This window comes from Caloenas nicobarica, chromosome 27, assembly GCF_036013445.1.
Source record: "Caloenas nicobarica isolate bCalNic1 chromosome 27, bCalNic1.hap1, whole genome shotgun sequence".
In the NCBI taxonomy this organism is placed as follows: Eukaryota; Metazoa; Chordata; class Aves; order Columbiformes; family Columbidae; genus Caloenas; species Caloenas nicobarica.
Window position 1 is genome coordinate 1,151,089 of NC_088271.1, and position 14,233 is coordinate 1,165,321.

General features: G+C 46.1%; 1 protein-coding gene across 8 annotated transcripts in view; it reads left to right on the top strand.

Annotated features, from left to right (window-relative positions):
* The window catches only part of RFX2 (regulatory factor X2), a 50,229-nt gene that overhangs the window by 24,310 nt on the left and 11,686 nt on the right, over nt 1-14,233 (top strand). For 4 of the 8 annotated variants that reach the window (XM_065652539.1, XM_065652535.1, XM_065652536.1 and 1 more), the window contains 5 exons: nt 611-723; nt 3,172-3,261; nt 4,234-4,313; nt 5,370-5,634; nt 8,843-8,917. In XM_065652539.1, coding sequence (XP_065508611.1) covers nt 619-723; nt 3,172-3,261; nt 4,234-4,313; nt 5,370-5,634; nt 8,843-8,917 — 615 coding nt within the window. In that variant the 5' untranslated portion in view covers nt 611-618. The remainder of the gene's footprint in view (nt 1-610; nt 724-3,171; nt 3,262-4,233; nt 4,314-5,369; nt 5,635-8,842; nt 8,918-14,233) is intronic. The other 4 variants (XM_065652537.1, XM_065652538.1, XM_065652541.1 and 1 more) reach the window with 3 other exon arrangements.

Consider the following 14,233-nt stretch of genomic DNA (forward strand, 5'->3'; position numbering starts at 1 on the left):
GGTTGTCAGCTTTTCATCAGTGCAAATTAACATCTGCACCAGCTCAGGTTGCTCAGAGCCCCGTCCAGCCTGGCCTGGGATGTCTCCAGGGATGGTTCATCCACCACCTCTCTGGCCAACCCGGGCCAGTGTTACAGTATTAGTTGTGATTATAAACCCAAATTGAGCACCCTACTTTCCAAACGAAAGCATTACCTAAGCTCCAGGCATGTACTTAATTTTTTAAATTTTTTTTTGCAGTAGTTAAACCTGATAAGGCAGAAGGAGAGAAAAAATTATGTTTAAAATAAGCCCTTACTCTTCCAGATCTGAAGTTACCCTCACTATGACACAATAATTTTCCAACACTACTTTTCGGTTATATTTGGAAACGTTTTTTCTGTTCCTTCCCTGTCCTTTCTGTGGAACAATTGTGCAACTTTCTTTTTTTCTTAATCTAATACCGTATTAAAATTAGCTCCGAGACTAAAAAGAGTCCTCTGCGTAGGAAGGTAGCTACCTTCCTTCCCTGGATCTTCCCCGGGGATTTTGTTCCCGCTGCCGCGGGCTCCCGGGGCGTTTTCGGGGTGTGTGGCTGTGTTTCCCTGGCTGATGTGCCCTGTTCTCCCAGCAGCGAGCATGCAGAGTTCAGAGCCTGGATCGGACTCGGCAGCTTCGGTGGCTCTTCACCCTTCGGCCTCAGCCCAAGCCCCGGTGGTGCAGCCAGTGCCGGCGTCTCAGCAGGTAACGCGTGCCCAGCCGGGAATGCCGTTGCCATGGAGAACAGACCTGTTTTCCTGGCAGATGTATTTTAATCCAGGGGTTTTATACGGTTTATTGTTAATCGGCTCGTCGAGGTAGTGGGGAGAACCTGTTGCTGGACTTCATGTTGATAAAGGCCATGGATATTTCATGCAAGCTTTAAAATGTGGGGTTTCGATTTGTACTTAGCTCACTTCATGCCAGTTTGGTGTTTGCTTCAGTATAATATCCTGTTGTCATTATTTGGTGTGTCAACAGAAGCAGGGTGGAGGAGCCACGTGCTGGTCTCGGCCTTTGGTAGATCCTGACATTTTAAATCGGGGAGCGGAGGCTCATGGTTCATATACATGCACACGAAACACTTGGGAGGTCTCCTGGTAAAAGAGAAATGCTAGAATAGCTTCAGCTGATGAACAAAAAACACCTAATGCAAAATGGGAAGGGTTAAGTAAAGCTGATGCCTTTTTAATCCTTTTGAGGAACTCTCAAAAGAAGTTTCTGTCGCAGGAAGCTGGAGGAATAAGAGGATGGGTGGGTGTAACTTGGCTACACCCTTCTCTCTGATTCCCAAGTGAGCAGAAGTAGCTGCCATTGGATGCTGATGAAAAGAAATCATTAAAAATTGTGGTAGGAGCATTCGATTCACCAGGAGACGTGGACATTCGCATGGTGTGATTCGGTCTGTCTTTGGCCAGCTCTCCATCATCTTTCAGCCTCCCTGTTTTCAGTTTCTCTGGATAAAGTTTTTTGTTCATATTGTAATGACGTGGATACCGCTGATCAACAGTGTCGAGTCTCTCAGGGATCATCAGTCATTAGTGCGAATTGGACTGTGACAACGTGTTAAAGAAGTTTAGAAAACCCACCGGCTTTGGATTCTGAAATTACCCATCCAGCATTTGCTGGTGCTGTGGTCATGACACGAAGTATTGAGTGGAACTCCATGGCTGACGGAAGCCCCAGAGGACTGTGGAAGATCCCTGAAGAGGAGCATCCCCAGCCTGCCGGTCCCACCAGCAGGACCAGGGGAGTCCCGGGAACGAGCTACGGGCAGCATGAGGCTGAAGCCGTTGGTGGTGCCGATCACTGGTCTACCTTTCACTGTCAGAGAAGGCTCTGTGAACACGATGGCCTCATCTTACAGGTTGGGGATGATTGATTTTGCGGGTTGGAAGGTGATAGGAGCAAACGGACAGGCAGTGACAAATTCCACAGGGAGCTGAGCCGGGCGGCTGTGCCAGAGCTGTGTCCCTTGGTGAAAACAATGACAGAGAATGGGTAAAAAGTAGGAGAAAGGAGCAGATCTTGCTGAGACCTTGGTGTAGGTGGCACCATCAAGGCCCCACTTGGAAAAGGCTTTTAGTGTTCTCCTCATGCACTGGTTAGAGCCTCTTTTGGAGAGAAAATGGGCAAAGCTATGCCTGGCCTAAGTGTCCGTGTCCCTGTCGCCGGCTCAGCTGCAGGATCTCCCGTGTCTGCGGACATACTGAGGGTCAGCCTGGGGCTGGGGATGGAGAGGCTGCCTAGAAACCTGGGCAGTTATCATGTCCCTAAAATTCTGCAAGAATATAATTTCTGGCTTGTTACAAAGGGCATGTCAGGACAGTGTGAGAGGGCTAAAAATCATAAATATATATGTGTCAGGTAGCCAGCCATTGTCAAAGTCCTTTCTGACCCTCATGCTGGTAGCCCAGGCTCTGTTCCCACAAGCATCACTGAATCATTTCTTTCCACCCACCACGTCCCCGCGGTCATTTGGCTGGATCTGCAAGGTGCTGAGCGCTCTCCGAGACGTGTGTCCAACCTCCAACTGAACGCTGAGCGTAACAAAAGAGCTGGGAGACGATGGGAGTGACAGGGGAGAGACAGAGGACACAGCGACCACTGCAAGGCAGCACAGAACGTTCCTGTGCCCTTGGTGACACTGCAGGGAGCTGCACAACTGTTAAGGAAATTCAGAACCGTCTGAACTTTGGTGCTGGTAGAAACTGCAAGGGCTGTGGCACCTTGGAGGGCGCGATTTCACGTTGCAGGAGGCAGAGCATGGCTTGCTGCGGTGGCTGTAAGAGAAGAAGTGTTGCAGCCCTAGGAGGAAAATGTGAACATGTGAGGGGTGGTTCTTGTTTAGCAACAACTGAACCTCATGTTGAGCTCCTCCTGTCAATCAGCTGCTTGCTGTTATTTCCTTGGGTGGAGACTTAAAGATGATCCGTGTCAGAAAATGCGGATCCAGCTTTTTCCAGGTTCAGGGGACTGAATTCAGGCTGATGTCCGGTGCAGGTTATATTGGAAGGATGGGACCGCAGGGATGCTAAGTAAGGGGTATTGCTGCCGCTGGAGTGGGAGGCAAGCTTCTTTGCAAGAGAATACCTGACTCACCTGTGTTACAGACTGAAAATAAGTGTGTCTTACCGTATTTTCTTCTTTCAGAGGGTTTTGGTCCAAGCAGCAGGCTCCGCTCCCAAAGGAGCGCAGATGCAGCAAATCTCTGTTCCCAGAGTTCAGCAGGTTCCTCAACAGGTAATATCTGCGGGTGAGACACCGAGCAGGGACCTCCTGTCAACAGGACCCCACGTCCCACGCGACATTTGAAACTGTGCCAGATTTAGAATAATCCATGCTCTTAATTAAAGAGTTGTGTGCAATTAGAGAACTGGAGATCACTGCGAGAGCAGCTTTCTCCATCTCTCTCCTCCTTTCTTAGAGTGATGGCAAAAGAAGCTCTCGAGATATTTAAAGTTTAGAAAGAACCTTTACTGTAGCAGTTGTCTTTGAAGATTTGATGGATGCTTTTAATTGCCATTTAAAAGCAGTCCTCCTCTGTAAAGATTTTTTTAGAGGCAAAGCATTGGGGTTTTTTTTTAATTACACAAATAAATTTACTGGCTGCATGTGGCTTCATAGAAAGGTTAGGTGATGGAAAACCATGCAAGTGTTTTTATTTATCTGAACTTTGCCTTTTGCAGTCCTTGTTTCCTAAGAAACCAGGCATATGTGGTGCTGCTTCATGTGGACAGAGAATCTGACTCTCTTGACTTTTTCCTTTAGCCATTTTTAATTTGGTTGCTCAGTTTCAGAAAAAAAAAAACCCAAAACTTGACAGAGGGCAACTGCATCCCTCCCAGGGCACGGCCAAAGGGGCAGGCTGTGGATGGACACTGCAGGACACGCTGCAGCGTGGGCTCCCCCTTGTTACTCAGTACAGAACCAGCCCCGAGACGCGTGTGCTGAGGAAACCCAGCTCCATTGTTTCCATTGCTCATGGAGCAACGGCTTATTTATTTATTTTCATTTGACCTTTTAAAATAAATATGTCCTTTGGGATTCTGAAGCGTGTGGGGTTTTGTTTGCTTTGTTTTTCTGTTTCTTTTAAAAAGAAAGCCTAAATGTCAAGGTAAGTTTGAAGGTTTGTTGAGGACGTAAGATGCAATTTCTCCTGCTTTTCTTAGGCGATAACATATCCATAACTCAAGTTTATGATGCTTGTTTCAGGTGCAATCCGTGCAGCACGTATATCCATCCCAGGTCCAGTATGTGGAAGGAGGAGAAGCTGTTTATACCAATGGAACCATGTAAGAGTCTCTTGTTGGTTGTAGCAGAGCCCTGGTCCCCACCCCGAGCCGGGTTGAGCCCTTTGGTCCTCCCGGCTTCGTTCCACCCCCGTGCCCGCCGTAAAAGGAGGAGGAGGAGGAACAACCAAGGAGGAAGAGGAGGAACAACTGTTCCACGTGCTACCTTGTGTGCGTGGGGTTAGTTCCAGCCTGACTCCAGGTGTTGTCCCCATGGAGGGACCGTTCTCCAGGGAATCCTGCTGCAAAAAAAGTATTTTTCTCTGCCCAGCCCATTGCGTGGTGAGGTGTGGTGGCTTTAGGAACCAGAGCATAATTGCTAGAGGAAGAAGGGGGTTTTATAAGGTTTCCTCTCCTTCTGCCCACTGTGCTCCCTGCTTTGGCCCTGCTGCCCCCGGGGCACTTCATTTTCCTGCACCGCGGTTGCCTGCGGTGGCTGCAGAGCCGTCCCACTCTGCGCTCTCCCTGTGGCTCTGGGCCAGTGCTCCAGGGCTGTCCCAGGACTCATTAACATTAGCAGGACCGAATTTTACCCTGTTTCCCCCAAAATAAGACCTACTCTGAAAATAAGCCCTAGCATGATTTTTCAGGATTTTTGAGGATGCTCGAAACATAAGCCCTACTCCAAAGATAAGCTCTAGTTATGGTTTATTTTAAAAGTCAATTTAAATAGTGTCCAGGCAGCTATACATGTAAAAAAGTAAAATTAATTGGCAATAGAATGCAGCAGGACAGATGTGACAGAATGTGATGCCATGACTTTATTTGAATAAATGTTGATTTTTTTTTCAAGAATAAATGTAGGTTGTTGTTCATGGAAAAATAAGACATCCTCTGAAAATAAGCCCTGACACATCTTTTGAAGCAAAAATTAATGAAAGACCCTGTCTTATTTTTGGGGAAACAGGGTACAGCACAGGTCTCCATTTGAACGGAGCAAATCCCACCGACAAAGGAGTTGGGTTTTTTGAAGGGTGGTCCAGATTTTGGAAACCATTGTCCGTGCAGTTAGACCCGCACGCTCCTCTCCACCTCCTGACCCTCTTATTCCTTCGACAGACGAGCCGCCTACTCCTACAGCACCGAAGCTCAGATTTACGCCCCCAGCAGCGCCGCGTCCTATTTCGAAGCGCAGGGCGGTGGAGCTCAGGTGACTACAGCGGCATCTTCTCCTACAGCCATTCCCTCTCACAACATGGTGGGCATCACCATGGACATTGGGGGAAGTCCGATCCTCTCCGGCTCGGGAGCCTATCTCATTCATGGGGGGATGGAAAACACTAGACATTCTCTGTCACATACTTCACGCTCCTCTCCAGCAACGGTATGTAGCTCTGCACATGTTGCAGCTCGGGGGCCAGGAATTAGTCCAAGGGAACTGAAAAGCCTTCAGAAAATCAAACTTCCTAGTGTTAATCGCTGTGTGTGTGTGTCCGTATAAGGTGCCATGCAAAGGAGAGAATAGACACTGGTGTACTAGGGATATTTCGCAGTGGGAGTTTGGAACATCTCTCTGGCTGGCGGGCAGAGGCTGGCCGAGCTTTCAGAGTGGGTCACTGAAATTGCACAGAGAAAATTCTTGGGGATTTCTCTTTTTTTCCCCAAGCAAAATGGTTTGGCTTTCCAATTCGAAAGAAGTGTCTGTATTTGCAATTTTTAATAAGTATAACATTTGAACACAGAGCTTGACTTACTCAAAATAAAGAAATCTATAAATATATTTTTAGTTATGAAGACATCTGAAGAATCCATTATTAAGACAGTGGCTAATTAGCACATAAGCTATGTCAAGCTGATCACGCCAAATGCACAGCGATGGAAAACCCTTTGTATATTCCTCCTACACCATTGTGTATTCTGTCCATGCCATGTGTTACAGAAAATGTATTTTAGGGATAATACTGATCAAACAGAAATGTTTTAAAGCTCCATTTTTTTAAATCATGTCGAGGGGTCAGGTTGCTAGAAGCACAGCTGTACAGCTGTGCGGGACTTGGGGAGGTGCAAATATTAACCCAAACCCAGCCTTTCTGCAGCTTTTACCTGGGAATCTCCCGACCCCAAGCAGCAGCTGCTGCCAGGAGGGGTTGGAGCTGCTTTGCTGGGCCAACATTCACCTTCCTTTCCAGACCGACTTCTGCGTGTTTATATGTTTGTACGGAAACACGATTACAAATGTGGGTGTAATCCAGTGTATGTAGCCAGATTTTAAAATGTGAACAGCACCACCCAGGGAGAAAACCAGGAGCTGTTTGCTGCGGAATACTCTTGAAAATCTGCCTGGTTCGTTGTACTCTCTTTTCCCACTGAGTTTTAGAATCTAGGCTGAACGTTTTTTCAATCTTCATGCCTTGAAAGGCTGCCTTTGATCCTGGAGTAAATGTGCTCTGCCTTGGGTAGAACTAGGGGAGTCCTTAGCTTTGGGTGGAAGAGAAAATGACAGATGCATCTGGATTAGCTGGGACTCGTTTCTCGTGTGAGGACTCTGTATTTTAACTGTTCATAGTTAAAAACCAGCATTGGACCATCTTCTGATTTTTGCTCAAGCTGGTTATTTTGAAGGAAGTAGCTGCTGATCTTGTCACCCTGTGTCACCTTGCAGAGCTGCACAACATTACTCTTGGGCTTTGGTTTTCATTTTTTTAAAATTTCCATGGCAATGGGCAAAATGTAAAAGCCCAAGTAGAATATGTGTCAACAGAAATGTCCCATGAACAGATTTAGTTTGTAGCTGTTTATCACAAGATAAAGCTGTTCAGAAAAAAAAAAATAAAAATAAAAAAAATTAGGAAGTGACCTTTATGAAAATGGATCTGAAATAAATTCACTCTGTGAATACTTTGTGAAGGTGTTTTAACAAGAAATGCCTGTGCTCTTGTGGAGGTGCTCAAGAGGGTGAAATAGTGCATGGCAGACAGTAGAGAAATGTGTCTGTGTGTGGTGGTCGGTTCTTCCAGAGTCGGAGGGGACCGAGCAGAGCCACGATAACTGCTTTAAATTTCACGTGATAATGTGCGGACAGATACTGGAAGGTTTAAGGAAGCAATGACTAAATCAAATCAATGGGTAGGAACGTGATTTTTTGTTGCAATGTCTTGCTTAAGCAGAGAATAGGAAAGGCTGGAGAGGCTGTAGCCGTGGCAGAATGTATTTGGTACAGGATTAAGGGTTTGTGGAGAGGAAGAAAAATACAAGTCGTGCAGATGGAGCCAAGGAAGCCGCAGTGTTTGCACGTGGTGGATGTCAAAGCAGCAGCAAGGTGAGGGTTTGGAAAACGAGAGGCCGGGAACGGGGAAGCGAGAGGGTTTGGGGGGCGTTGGGTGCTCAAGACCTCGAGAGCATCTTCAGAGGAGCCCGGGACCGAGGGAGCGCTGCAGAACGAGCCGCAGCGTCACAGCTGCCTCGGGAGGCTGGGGCTGTTTGCTGATGACCATACGCACGCTAAAATAAAATCTTCCAATATTTAAGGAAACTCATCTTCCGTATCTGCTGGAATAATGATCTTCTGCTCCACCAAATGGGCTGAAACAGCGCATGAAGCCGTCCCATTCTGTGCCAGCAGAGCACTATTAATCTTCGTTTAAATTAGGCTGTAACAACTGAGGAAATCCTTGAGAGCTCCCATAAGTGGGTCCTCAGAGCTCCTCACCTTCGTGCATTGCTGTTGAAGAGCTTTTAATCTTTCCCGTCATGTTTTTTCCTGCAGACTCAAGGTGTTTATTTGGACAGGGCACTTACCGAAATGCCGAAGGACGGGCGGCGTTTCTGTGCTTGCGTAAGGGGTGTTGCTCAACGGGCAGGGGAAGGAAACGGTGTCTCCCCCCAACACTGACTCATTTCCCCAAGGCTGCAGCAGCAAGCGGCTTCGGTTCCTCGTGGTGCATCACGCTGTGCTAAACACGTTCCTCAAAAAAACCAAACCAGAGTGACACACAGCCTTAGGCTGACCCTGTTTGAATTCAGTGATAACTTCTTGATAACTTTTAGATGGAAACGGAGGGATGTGAGCTGGGGGTGCTTGGACAGAGTATCATGTTCAGACATGGATACAGCACAACTGTAGCTTTGGTTGTCAAATATTACTTAAAACGTTAGATCTTTCTTTAAAAGATCTGGGTGAAAGGCACTTTTTGTGTAGCAAATCTCCTTTGGCCTGCTGCAGCCTGTCTGTCTGGTGGCGGTTTGGTCTGCCTAGACCAAAAGAGAAGGGGAAAGACAAGGAAAACTGCTTTTCTTTTATGAACGGGCAATGCATATAGAAGATCCAAAGGCTCCTGGTCTCGCTCTTTCACCCGACAGGGGTTCTCGCTGTGTTGTCAGTTTGCATGCCGTACAATAACGTCTCTGCAGCTTCATCCCATAAGGACCGTGCCTCATCTGTTTGCCTCTTTTTTTCACAAGCCTGTTGATATAAAGCATTAATCATTCAAATATTAAAAAAGAAATAATAATCCTGGCTGTTGCTAACTGTCTGATTTCCTTTCTTTTTCTTTTTTCCCTTTTTTTTCCCCCCCTGTGCACATTTTCTTTAGCTTGAAATGGCGATTGAAAACCTACACAAAAATGAAGGGATTACATCACACAAAAGCAGTTTGCTCAACAGCCATGTAAGTTACAATCGGAATTTCCGACCTCTTTCCCGCTTTGGTAGGAGCATTATTTGTAGCCCTTTGGTATATTCAACAGCAGGAGCCGCCTGCGATTCAGCTCTGCTGCCCAAAGCCGCCCATTCCCAAGAAAACAAGAATCTGCAAAAAGTGCCACGATGTTAATGTTTGTGTCTAAGATGCTCCGGATTCCCTGAACTGCCTCTACCCTGTGTTGATTTATTTCACCTGCCTCGCAATGGAAATTGCGGGCAATGAGATAAACACGTGTGAGGAAGTTCTGTCCTTTTACTGGAATTGAAAGATGGCTGGAAAATAACTCGTAATTCTACAGCAATAACTTGACATGAATCGTGACAGATGCCCCTTAGCCAGCGAGCACCAAAAGCCACCTCCTGCGAATGCCTTTATTTCTCTCTCTGCACCTCGGGAAGCCCATTATTGTTACACCGCTTCGCTAAATCCATTCGCCAGACCTCTCGCTTCTCACTGTGCCAACAATTGCCCTGCTTTGTGTGAAGTTCCCGCTGTTCTGGGCCTTCTGCGTCGTGGTTCGTGGCTCCCGCGCGGTAACGCCGAACGGCAGCACGTGCTCGGGCAAGGTCTGAAGGGTCGCATTCAAGTCCTGTTGAAGTCATTGGGCTCGCTTTGGCTTCACTGGGGTTTGGATCACGCTGCCAAGTCACAGTGCGCAAAGTTCTACTTCTTTATTCTAACATATTTGCTTTTGCTTTATGTGCGGGGGCAGATCTGTTGTTCTTAGGTCCTGCAAAAAAACACCTTTGCCCTTTTCAGCCCAGAGAAATAGCCTGAGAAAACGAAAGGAACGTTAAACCCAGTGGTCCGATCCTCTTAAGCTGATGCCAGACTCCGAGCGGGGGCTCCCGGGTGAGCTCGATCCTTATTTCAGCTTCTGAAAACTGAAGGTTCCTGCTTGTAGTTGGGGAAACACAAACCCGCAGAACCAGGCGGGTAGTTCCAGGTCTGAGCATCTCTGCGCATCCCAGATTCGTCTCAGGATAATGTCGCTCTGCAGAACTTTTCTTGTTTGTCCCCATGCAGAAAGGGACAGAGCAGAGTAGGATGGGGTGGGTGTTGAAGGAGGCTTGAAAAAAAAAAAGCAGGAAAAGGACAGAGGAAAGAAAGTGAAGATAGAAACAAGATTTCATCTGAGCGAAGCAACAGGTGGCCGCGATTTGTCAAGGCTGAAAGCAAAATATGAGCTTGCAAAAGCGAGTAGCCGAGGAAGATGGGAGATCATGCTAATCGCACTATCAGTTGTGACTTAATTGCTTTTAGTCTTAAGGTTGCAGGGCTTTTCATTAAGTGCTCTGTCCCTCATTTTAAATTTCATTTTGCAAATCTGTACATTGTTGGGATAATGGTTTGTTTTGTTGCCATCAGCAGATGTTCCATGCCAGGAATCCTTGGTTTGCTTTAAATAAAAGGAGAGGTATCTCAGTCAAGAGGGAATTTTTTACATAATGCTGTTTAAACAAAGTCAATGTGAAATGGAGCCACACTTGATAACTTAATTTAGCTTCAAAAACTCTCCGAGAGGTTATTTAAGTGCACTTGAAATACCAAATTCGGAAGCCTACGCTGATGTTAATGCTCCAGCGACACATGATGTTTCTAATGAAATCACATCAATCTATTAGTGTTACTGAAAAAGCTCCGCTCACGAGTGCACTCCAGAGTCACTGGGTCAGAGGATTCCTTCTTTGCCAAATATGAGCCTGCAGATGATGCAAAGAAATTTGAGGAAAATGACGACAATTTTTGTACACGACTGCCTAAAGCTGGGCACGGAAGGAAGGACTTGGACGCTGTAGCCTGCCTGAGGTGCTGTGGCTCCTAGATACCCACAGCAGTCAGAGGAGCAGGGGGAAAATGGATTTTTTCCTCACCGTAAAGCAAAACAAACCCACAAACAAACAAAAAACAACGTAAAAAAAAAAATCGACTTCTTCGCTGTGGGTAAGTGGCTCTTAGGCAGGTGCTGATGGAGTTTTTTCCCCTGAGGAAAAGGTCTTACCCCCACCAAAAATGAGACTGAAAAGCAGGAAAACTGTTAAAGGGAATATTTATTTCTATCTAATATTATTATTCCTCCCTTGGCCGGGGGAGCAATGGCATGACCTAGTGACGGATGAACCTCCTGCGTGGTGGAGAAAAGCGGGTGATGCCGGAGCTTGTGCTCACGTCCACGGGGTCTCAGGGCCTGACCACGCGAGGGACCAGAGCTCACAGGCGTTTGTTCTAGAAAAGAGGTTTTTCAAGGAAATGTACAGGTTTCGATGGAACTTTAATTGCAAAAGATCGGTGGGGTTGAGCAGGGAAGCGTTTCTGCCCATCGCTGGGCTCGGGATGCTCGGCGGTGGTCCAGGGTCCGTCCTGACTCTGAGCTGGGCTTAGTGGGATTTAGGAACCTGCTCCTCCTAGTCTCAGATAAAAACACCTTAAATATGAACCACAAATGTGTGTCTTCGTTGGTTTATTTACAAAAAGTGCCCATAAGAAAACCTCTCCAAACCTGGACCTTCAGGAAAATTAAGAAAAAAAAGGTTTTTCCTTTTCTCAGACAGCCACGTGTATCTATTTTCCATCCCTAAAAAGCCATCCTTGAATCGAACAAGGACAAGGTTTTTGCTAAAGATTTTTTTTTAATCAAAACAAACAGTCAATAGAAATAAAAGTAGAAATAAAATGGAAATGTTCCCCTGTAGTGTCTATAACAAACAAAGCAGCATATGCTCTACAGTGATTTTATTGGAACATGGTTGTTGTGTAAACAGGAATGAAACTGGGAAATCTTGTCATTGTCACAACTGAGAAATATTCAAAAAGCGAAGAGAATAAGGGATATAAATGCAAAGAATCTTGATTGTTCTCATTTTAAGTACCCGGTCTGTTATTACTACTGTAGGAAAAGCAAAAATTACGTTTTGAAAATTATTTATATTCTGACAGGATTTCTTTTTTAAGCTCTTTTGTGTGTGTCGTAATGGATTTCTGATTCAATAGTGGGAGTTCATATTGCGGAACTCTGTAGTGTTTAAAGGAATATGAAAAGACACTTGCAGAAAAAGCTGCAAGATGGAGGGATGTGCTGGTTTGACTGAAGGCAACTTGATTTTCCTCATGCTGTTCAGAATCTTTTCCCTCTTAGTCGCCAGCTTGGTCTTTTGTTTTGGATTTTGTCCGAGAATGATGCGATAACACGACTTCTCCCCCGGAGCGCAGTTAATGTTTTCTTCCAGTAGCTTTCCAATGTTCGTTTTTTTTGCTAGGAGAAGAATGTCAAAATCTCGCCGCTATCTCGGCCGTCGCCGAGGGGACCAAGGCCGTTCCTCAGTTTCCCGTGTGGGTCAGGCGGGGAGGAGCGGCGGCGGCGCCGACCAACGGGACGAGGCCACGCCGGGAGCCTCACGCTCCGTATTTAAGCGGGAAGCTCCTGAGGAGGCTTTTTCTTTAATGGCCGCCATCCTGAGGGCTCGTGCTCCGGATCCCGCTCCGGATCCCGCTCCGGATCCCGCTCCGGATCCCGCTCCGGATCCCGCGGGGGCTCCGCTCCGCGTTTTCCCGCCGGCCGCGCCCTCTGGCGGCCGCTGCTGGGCCGCTGCTGCCGCACGGGCGCGCCGCTCCCCGGCAGCGCTGGTGGTCGTGGTTGAGCCAGTCCGCTTCGCTTTCACCCCGCCAGCCTTTCCTCCTTTTCCCTTTTCCCCCTGGGGGCAAGAGCTTCTCTTTACCATTTTAAACCACCGCCCAGGGTTAAACGATAGCAAGGGGATATTCTAGAAGTATCTGGGGCTAGACTGAAAATGGGCAGGATCAAATGTAAATGAGAGATTTTTGCATCTGAATTTTCCATAGTAACATGCAACTTTATTATCATTATTATTATTGTTAGATATTATTATTGTTAAATATTATTGTTAAATATTATTGTTAAATATTATTGTTGTTGTTGTTATTATTATTATTATTAAGGTTATTATTAAGATTATTATGATGATTATGATTATTTTAGGCTCGGAATTAGAACAGGTTTAGAAAATCAATAGCTGGTCCATACTCGGTTGCAAGACCCTGGCTGAAAGGAAAATTCACTCAAAGAGAATTGGTCTTGTTTTAACCAAACCCAGGACAATCTTCCATAGGATAAATAACATAAATGGCTTTTTAAAAAAAAAGGTCAGCTTTGTAACCATTAATCTTTTAAATAAAGGGGGGGGGCCAAAATTAGCAGAGATGTGGGGATGCGGATTGTTGGCAAACAGCACATCTGAGGGCTGCAGGGTCCGTTCGTCGGTGGGGAAAAGCGTTTGCGTGAGAGCAAAGTTGGCTATGAAAGAAATAACCCGAAAACAACTCGGTGGAGTCAGGGGGCAGAGATGGCATTGCACAGTTCGCGTTGTGTTTTCCCAGAGTTACTGATAGAAAACTCGAGTAGAGTGATGAATTGGGACCCCAAAGTTTCCCCAAGAGAAAAAAGAGCCAGATACTGAAGCGAGAGAGGACTCAAGCACAGACCAACTTGTATCGATACATCCATGTGCGTGGTTAAATCCCACTGATTTCTACACTAACTTTGTGTTTAATTACAATATGTGCTCGAACTATTTGTTGTAAGGAGATGACGTGGATAATATTTTCTCATCTGAGTCTGTTTTGCCACTGATCTGGTGTGAATGCAGCTGCTCCTGCTGGGCGGAGGTCTTGAAAACGTTAATTCCAAATGTCCTAATGACAACGAAAGGGCTCTTACCCGAGCTATTGATTTTAGTCCATTTGTACGTTTAGTTCCTTCAAAAATTCACTTAATATAGCACTTGCTTTATTGATGCTGAAGTCATTTAGGCAATTAAAGGAGGTTGGGGTTTGGGGTTTTTTTGCATTTTAATTCCTGTGCTGACGTTGTGTGCTGGGCCTGCCCTTTCAGACCGGCCGGGTATAATGAGTTTATATTAATTGCGAACTTCAATCAACAGAAATGTCAGAAGAAGTTCAGATGGTGAAATTTAAAAAATACATGGACCCTCTCACATTTTTAAGGTTGCTTTGGTAACCATGAATTTTATTGTTAAGGGAAGAGTTGCAGACATGCCGATCTTCAAATTAAAAAAGACTTTGCAGCATATTTGGTTGCCCTAAAATTTCTGCCTCTTAGGCAGTGTCTTAACATCTTTATTCTTGGAAAACATGAGTTCTCACAGCTTTATTTCGGCTCTGCGGGAATTTACCCGAATGCCAGGCCGACGCTGAGCCGGCGGGCGAGCTGGGTTTGTGCAAAATCTGACAGCATTTTCATTT